Source organism: Lithobates pipiens, unplaced genomic scaffold, assembly GCF_037356315.1.
Source record: "Lithobates pipiens isolate NorthernLeopardFrog02 unplaced genomic scaffold, aLitPip1_a1.2 Scaffold_19, whole genome shotgun sequence".
Classification (NCBI taxonomy): domain Eukaryota; kingdom Metazoa; phylum Chordata; class Amphibia; order Anura; family Ranidae; genus Lithobates; species Lithobates pipiens.
The window spans coordinates 45896010-45904911 of NW_027507764.1; the positions used below are offsets into that span (position 1 = coordinate 45896010).

Below are 8902 nucleotides of genomic sequence, written 5' to 3' on the forward strand. Positions count from 1 at the left end.
TCTTGTGTGCGTCAAGTTTGATAATCAACAAATTGATTGGGGTGCCTGGTAATAACCGACTCTAATCCATAATTATCATCCTGATGGCGCAAGAGAGGGGTGTATCTGTTTTGAAGAGGAATAAGGTTACGCCTAGGGGTCTGCCTATCTCGGCCTCTATAGTTGTCAAAATCATCCCTAGGGTCATTTCTCAAACCTCTATGTCTCTGATAACTGAAATCATTTGCATAAGGTGTCTGTGAAGGATAAGCACTACCCCTGTTATAGTGATTAGCAGGAGGTCTGTTATGATATTGTGAGCGCTTATCCTCATTGCTATGTCTATTAGGATTTCTCCTATTAGGTTTAGCAGAAAAGGTACCCAGAAAGAGCTGAGAGAGTGAAGTGATTCTAAGCCCTTGAACACACAGTCGGAGATTCCGACGGAATGTGTCCGATCGGACAGTTTTGTCGGATATTCCGACTGTGTGTGGTGTATGTAGCGTCTGTCAGGCTGCACAAGGAGCCCCGTATCTCCGGAACCATAGGTTGTAGGAGCCCCAAATTTTGACCAGCGGTGGGGTAGGTCTCTGTGACCCCAGATTGCCAAGCCCTCAAAGCTCAGTCTTTTTTTCTTTGTTTTTTTTTTTTGGGGGGAGGGGGGTTTATATTCATGGCTCTGCCTCACCTGCCTCCCCTGACTGCTCTGCACACTCCCTTACAGATCACTGCAGACTTGCTTAATGTAAACAATGCAATACTTTCACTAGCCTGGGCCTGAGCTCTAAAAGCATTGGAGAAAAAAAAAAGGTGGTAAGGGGTTATATTTGCAAAGTTGCCTGATATCCCTGCATATATTAAAAGAGCTAATGTGCTGTAAAAGTACATTTTATCCTTTAAAGTTGAAGTCAGTAGCGACTGGTGATCCTTTTATTCCAATATCTTTTCAAGAGAATGACACATTCCAAAAAAAAAAAAAGATGAAAGCTCCATTTTCTGTTTTAATGATTACCCTATGCATGACATACTTTCTTATTCAATACGGCTAATATATGGCACAGAAAAAAAAAAAAAAGATATCCATTTTTACATTGCAAATGTCAGCTATGCACTTTAAAAAGAAATATATTTTGCAGCCTCTAACGAAGTGGCATCTCGTCCCCGAGAAGAGCCTTTTCCACAGCGGCCACGATACCTCTGACAACTGATATTTAATAAATGACGGATCATGGATTACTTGTAGTTTCATCAAGAAAAATGTCTCCTAATACTTTTGAATAACGTTATCGCCTCTCCAGCCCATCGGCAATGCGTAACCTTTTTATTACGTGATTAGGGACATCGATTATGGTGCAAAGCATGGATCTTAAAGTCACAGGGAAAATGCCAGTTTGATAATCACTTTCAATTAGCTCTGAGCTAAGTAGACACTCATAAAATGTCTTCCTTCTTTAATTTTGAATTAGGAAACGTTGTCGACCTAATCTTTTTGGAGCGCGTATAATTTAAGGTAGTTTACGGGAAAGTAAATCAAAGCTGGTGTCATTGTCCTAATCTTTACAATGGCTTTCACGCAAGTGATCTTATTACTGCCTCATTAGCTGATGAGACATTTTTGGTGGCCTTTGAGGAGGGCTAACCTTTCTAGGTTGGGTACGTGTCCATTAGATAGTATATAAAGTAACACAAGTCCACTTATTTGAATATGTATGTAAACCCAATCACAAAAATCTGGAATAAGCTTTAATATGGTAATGTTATTTCAAAAAGTTGTTTCAAGCATTTAAAATCTGACGCTTTTATTTAAATAATTGTCAGAAACCATGAAATCAGACCAAGACAGAAGTACAGTTAAATCACACTTGTTTAATAATAAAAGTAAAAAGAAAAACGTAGTCAAAACATAGCCAAAGTTCAGTAACCGGAACGGATAATCAGCCAAGCCAGAAGTCAGGGATCAAAGAAGTGGAACAGCAAGCAGGATCTGGAGCCAGAAGGGATGTCAGCAAAGCCAGTCTTTAAACAGGAAGTCTGGAGATATAGGGGGTGTGTCCGAACCACTGCCCTGTGTGTGAATGGACACACACGCAGAGCAGCGGCTCGGGTGCCCCCATGGCAAAATGCTTGCTGGTGGGGGCACCCGACAAGAGGGAGGGAGCCAGGAGTGCCGGCATGGGACTCGAGTAAAGGAGGATCTGGGCCACTCTGGGCAAAACCACTGCACAGAGCAGGTAAATACAACATGTTTATTATATCCATGCAAAAAAAAAAAAAGTAAAGTTTTACAATGACTTTAACTTAAGTTGGGATGAGTGCTTTTCAGGCATTCATAGGAAGCCTTGTATTTTTATGAATGGATAGAAGGTTTCTTCTGATTGGCCAAGGGGTAGAGGGGGGAGGGTGGATGATGTCACAATCTCCACCTTGACCAATCCAAGGAAGCCTTGTATTCTTTGATAAGCACTCAGAAGCATGTAGTCGGACTTGATTTTGTCCTGGCAGCAGACAGGAAGTTCCTGCATCATTTCTGGAAAACAGTGCTATATATTGTGTGTAGCTGATTCTACATACTGTTCATACAGCTCTGACAGCGGGCGCATCAATTAGTAAAGGAAATAGTTTGTTTGGACCAGCTTAGCATAAACAAACTACTTAAAGTGAAAGGAAACTTGGAGTTGGGCTTTAATATCCACAATGGCCCAGGATTCTGGAAGCTCAGGTGGTTCTATATTGCAAAAATTGGAAATATGGTGAAACGCTGTGCCAGTATCTAAAAATTGTGAAATAAAAAGTATAAAATATAAACTGCTGCTCCCCTTAAAGAGCGATGTGCTCCTAATGACATGTGAAAAATGGGTGTAGGGGGCGCTGAGGTATAATAGTAACCTAAACAGTCGTTAGCTATTTGGTGATCCCTGGTCACGTTTTTCGACGCCACTTCTGGTCCTTCTGGTTGTCGGTGGGAGACGGTGGAACAGACGCTATCCACGGAGGTGGACGCGAGGTTGACTCTATACACCATTCTCTTTGACAAGCCAGCAGCCCCAGTGCCAGGATAGGCACTTTTAAATGTAAGGAGCCATTTGGCTACACATTTTTACTTTGTTTCTATTATTAAAACGTTATTACGCTATGGATGTTTTCTACTCTCATATCCTGCCTACACCCACGAGGAGGAAGGTTCCTACATATCACCATATCAAACCTATGTGAGCAGGCACTATCCTGCAAAAGCGGCTGTTTGACTATTTCAAGTATAGAAGTAAAGAAGTCAAATTGGTCTGGTAAGCAGATCACATATCCATTCACTTCTGGGTGTTGATTTCCTAAGTTTGGTGAAGGATCACTTAGTTTCTTTGGAAGACATCGTCACATTTGGAAGAACTGTTGTTGGTGGACTTTCATGTACATTTTTTTTTTAATGAATATTTGTACTCATGTTGGGACTTTATTGGTTTATATTTTTCACTTTTCTATCCATGTGGACAACCTTATTTTGCACTTATACTAATGGTGTCTATATATATAGTTACATAGTAAGGTTGAATAAAGACACCAGTCCATCCAGTTCAACTTGAGTGAGTGTCTACAATTGTCCCTATCCCTGTACATTGCACACTCACATAGGTCCCTACCCTCAAGGAGCCCACAATCCAAGGTCCCCATTCATATACTAGGGTCAATTTTGGACAGAAGCCAATTAACCTACCTGCATGTCTTTGGGGTGTGTGAGGAAACCGGAGTACCCGGAGGAAGCCCACGCAGGCACAGAGAGAACATGCAAACTCCAGGCAGGTAGTGTCGTGGTTGGGATTCGAACCAGCGACCCTTTTTTACTGCTAGGTGAGAGTGCTAACCACTACACCACTGTGCTGCCCAAATATATATTTTTATATATATTTTTTTTATCTAACCGTGTGTAATGGGATCACCAAAAACCTAACAACTGTTTAAGTTACTATTATACCTCAACGCCCCCCTACACCCACAATGCAAAAATGTGGCCACAACAAATGGTTGAGCTGCAGATAGTGCTAAAATAATTTTTTTTTAAATGTTTTTGTTTTTTAAATATAATTGCTGACTCTACTACTCTTTTTATTACTTTTCTAGATCAAGATCACTCACAAAAACCAAGCCCCCATGCTGATGGGACCTCCCCCGAGGAACAGCCTCTTCACCTCTTTCATCAAAGGAACAATGAACAGGAGCAAAGAATGAATATTTGCTAAAATCTGCACACAGGGAAGACAAAAGTATCTTGACCTATGTCAGTGGGCTTCTTAAATACTAGTACTTTGAATAATAGGATTGATTTTACATTTTTTTTTTTTTTTACTTTACCAGTAAATTATAATTTTATTTATTGTAATATTTTTTTTTTAAAGTTGTTAAGCATGTGCGGTCAGTGTTAATTTATATACAACAACATGACAGCCTATGAATCTGCATGCATTTTAATCAGTAACACATTTGAATGCTAAATCGTACCAATCCACGGTGCACCCTAGACGTGGTGCAAGTGCAACCCTGTATAGTTTATAGAGGATCTTTCATTGAGATATGTTACAACATGAATTTTCTCCACTTTCTGCTCTGTGTCTGCCAATGGTGCAGATTTTAGCAGAAGTATGAGTGAAATAAATAATACATATTTTTAAGCTGTCGCTGTTAAAAAAAAGAAGAAGTTGGAACATTGTCTTTAAAACAAAAATGTCTTCTGATTAGGAACTATACTTTCCGGGGAAAATAAAAATATTTAAAAAAACAATAAATATATGCCTTTACAGGTATGACCTAAGCTCCATTAATTAGCCAAAGAGATTGTAAGCTCTCAGGATGAGCAGGGCCCTTATGTATTAAATTGTGTTGTAACTGTACTGTCCTTAATTTTGTAAAGCACTGAGCAAACTGTTGGCGTGATATAAATTCTGAATAATAATAATATGGGGGGGGGGGTAGAAACCAAGCACTGAGAGGGAAAACATTCCTTTTGATTCTGACTGAAGTCAGGAATATACTGCCATTATTTATTTCAGGGATTGCGAAGAGCATCCCCAGCATGCTTTTAGGTCTGGGGTATAAAACTCAATTTCATTGTGGGTCGGATCGGCATTATGGTTGGCCTTAAAGGGCTGATTGTATCGGTAAAACTAGATATCCAGAGCACCCCACCCCCCCTTACAACAGATGTCAAGAGCCTACCACCAATGGAAGTGAAGAGTCCTCCACCCCCCTTAACATCACAGTGCCCCCCCTCACCTTGTGCTGCTGCTGGTAAGAAACTGGGGGGTGAACCTGGGGAGCAGAAGGTGCAGGGTCTGGAGGAGGACCAGGGAAGGGCTGGAGTCAAGTGCCAGAGTCTGTTAAATGCTGAGACCAGGGGAGGTGGAGACAAGGGGGTACAGGATCTTGCAAAGGAGTTTTTTCCTCCTCTCAGCTGAGACAAGGTGGGGGGCGGAGGTGAGGGGGTGCCACAGTTGCAGGAGAGGGCCTCAGAAATGGCCTGGAGGGCTGGATTCGGGTCTTGTGTTTGACACATGTGCTTTAGATGTAAAAAAAAAGCTTCTACTAATAGGATTTCAGCCTTACAAAATTACACCACATCTAAAGCGTTGGCTGGGATTCCAAATTAGGCATGCACTTTTGTGTGAGAGCAAAGTAAACATGGACAGTTAGCTACTGCTATTGCACAACCAATACAAATGTCTTAAAAAAGCCACTGCAAAATAAAAAAAATTCACATTTTTTATGAAATTTTTGCTAAAAAGACCACATATTTAATTTGGCCTGGCCCTTAATGATCCTAGGAGGCTTAGATGGCATCATTATGCCGTCCAGAGGAGCTATATGCTCGAAATCCCATGAGAATGAGATCCTAACATCTTTTTCAAGGGATTTCAAATGCTTAGCTCTGAATTGAAAATTAAAGGTTGTGAAAAAAAAAAAAAAACACACCTTGGCCTTTTTCTTTTTCATTGCATGTAAATAATGGATTCCAAGCATAAGCAATGTGCACTGAGTTCTTGACGAAGGAGAAATGTAGGCTTTCTGACATCCACAGAAGGCTACTGATGGTTTATGGAGATGACACTATTGACAAGAGTCACCAATCATAAGACATTGCTCTTTTCATCGGCGTCATCTCCATAAACACTCTGTAGCCTTCTGAGGATGTTGGACAGCCTGCACCGCTCCTTCATCGAGAACTCGGTGAAGGCATGTTGCTTTTGCTTGGAATCCCTTATTTACCTGCAATGAAAAAGAAGAAAAGTTACTATTGAGGAAGAGTTATTCCGCGTACACACGGTTGGATTTTCCAACGGGAAATGTTGGATGTGAGCTTGTTGCCGGAAAGTCCGACCATGTGTACGCTCCATCGAACATCTGTTGTCGGGAATTTCCACCCACAAAGGTTTTTTTTTTTTTTTTCCTTTTTGCCACATCAATGAACACGTTCGGGGGACCCAAATCAACTCTACCGTTCATTGTAGCCCCGCCTCTTTTCAACATCATTGTAGCATTTATCTCTCATATCTATGTGGTGTGTTTTTTTATTATTATATTCAGTCATGCCCGTTGGGCTCCATTTATCTACTTCCCTTAAACATACCTTTGCAAAAATATTTTCCCGCCCTTCCACCATTCCCCCTACCCTACCCCCCCTCATGGTCTCTCCTCTATATCAAGTAATCTACCCAGTCCCCCCCTTACTCATTCAGCACTACTTCTGCCATCCTTTTCGACGTATCTTGGTGTTTGTTGGTATTTTCCCCAAACTTTCCATCTCTTTACAAATCCCATTTCTCCTGATTCTCCGCTATACTTTAGCAACTCCAAATTATGAATTTTATTGATTTTACTGAACCAACCTTTCAAAGAAGGAGTCTCAGGATTTTTCCAATAGCAGGGGATTAAACTCTTTGCTGCGTTTATTAGGCTTGATATCAATGATAGCCTATATTGTTTAATAGGCATGGTGGTCTCATGAAGTAGGCATACCCTAGGGTCCATCGGCTGTCGGGAATTTCCACCCACAAATGTTTTAGAGCAGGTTCTCAGCAAACTTCCCTTTGTTGTTGGAAAGTCCGATCGTGTGTACACAAGTCCGTCGCACAAAAGTTAACGTAAGCTCGTAATCAAGCAGAAGGAGACGCACCGGCTATTGAACTTCCTTTTTCTCGGCCGTCGTACATCTTGTACCTCACCGCGTCCTCTAGTTCGGAATTTTTGGCCAACATTTGTGCGAACGTGGGTATGCAAAACAAGTTTGAGTCAACATCCTTTGGAAAAAAATCTGCGGTTTTGTTGGCGGAAAGTCAGATCGTGTGTACGCGGAATTACTTTACCAGCATGTGAAATTTATACAACCTATGTAAGTTAATAAAAAAGATATGCGTGCTTTTACGTTGCTTTCAGCGCTTCCTTTATAAATTCTGTCTGCATAACCCCTTTTAACTGTAGCTTATTGACAGCGCTGCTAGTTTCAGAACAAGAGCCCAGTCTTGGCTGTACAGTTCTGTTGATTCATTGACTAGGACACACATGAGAAAAACATTTATTTACTATTTATTTTTCCAGTGTAATGGGTCTAACTATCTTTGCCATTTGAAAGATGTACTTGACATGAACATATTATGTGACAATGACAGTATTAATATTATTATTGTAAATTATAAATTGCGTTTTTGTTTATTTATCTATATGCCCTCCATGAAAGAAAATGATTCATGAATAATTTGTGTGAATCTATACAAGCGCACAAATATCCAATCTGATCCATTCAAACCGCTGGTGTAACAAACTGTTTCCCGCCAAAGATTTACTGGCTAAGGCTTCGGAGTAATGGGTTAATGCATAATTAATCAAGGGCACTGAATGAAATTCACGGCTGGGAAAAAAAAATTTACAGCAGTTTTGATTACCTTGCCAAGTGCTGAGATTACACGCCTGATGCATTAAATAAACTTAAATAAATGTACTTCTGCAATGTTGCTGGGTAGGATACTGCTGGATTTGGGGACCAATAAAAAAGATATTTTATGCAGAAGTTTTTGCAAAGCAGTATTGGGGAACAATTGAGGCTAATTTTAACATGTTTATAGAATGTCTTTGGCGCTGTGGTGTAGAAACCAGAACAGAACATGCAATGGTGCCAGTAGTTAATAGGGTTCAGGAAGGGTAAGGTTGGCACTGTGGCCTCTTCTACTATCGAAAATAATGCAACAGTGGGCAAAAGTTGTTTTTTTAAATTGCATAGATCATTAAAATTTCACATGTTGGTAGAGTAACTCTTCCTCTATACTAACTCTTCTTCTTTTTCGTTGCAGGTAAATAATGGATTCCAAACAGAAGCAATGTGCTGTCATTAAGTTCTTGACAAAGGAAGGGTGCCGACTGTCCAACATCCACAGAGGGTTACAGAATGTTTATGGAGATGACACTATTGACAAGAGCAATGTCTTTGTATTGGTGACTCTCGTCAATGGTGTCATCTCCATAAACGTTCTGTAGCCTTCTGTGGATGTCGGACAGCCTGCACCCCTCCATCATCAAGAATGCAATAAAGGCACTTTGCTTCTGCTTGGAAGCCATTATTTACCTTCAATGAAAAAGAAAAAGAGTTACTATAGAGGACGAGTTACTCTACCAACATTGGAAATTTTAATGACCTATGTAAGATAATGAAAAAAGTTTTGCTCACTTTTTCATTACTTTCGGTAAAGCCCTCGTACCTACAGTACCTATATGAGAGCTACAATTGTATTTTTGACTTTGGATAGAGTATAAAAAGTTTAGAAGACTCAGTCAATATATTTTATTGTTGGGTGAAAGGTAAGAGATGTGGAACATTCTATTGATTCTGGTGGGGGGCCTAAAGATTCAGTTTGTTTGGTGTAAAGAGCTTAAAGCCTGGTACACA

General features: G+C 40.3%; 1 protein-coding gene across 1 annotated transcript in view; it reads left to right on the top strand.

Annotated features, from left to right (window-relative positions):
• DGKB (diacylglycerol kinase beta) overlaps positions 1 to 8236 on the top strand; it is a 662201-nt gene extending 653965 nt beyond the window's left edge. Inside the window, exon 24 of the mRNA XM_077490704.1 lies at positions 4093 to 8236. Within this exon, the coding sequence (XP_077346830.1) occupies positions 4093 to 4200 (108 nt within the window). The 3' untranslated portion in view covers positions 4201 to 8236. The remainder of the gene's footprint in view (positions 1 to 4092) is intronic.
• Positions 8237 to 8902: the final 666 nt, after the last annotated feature.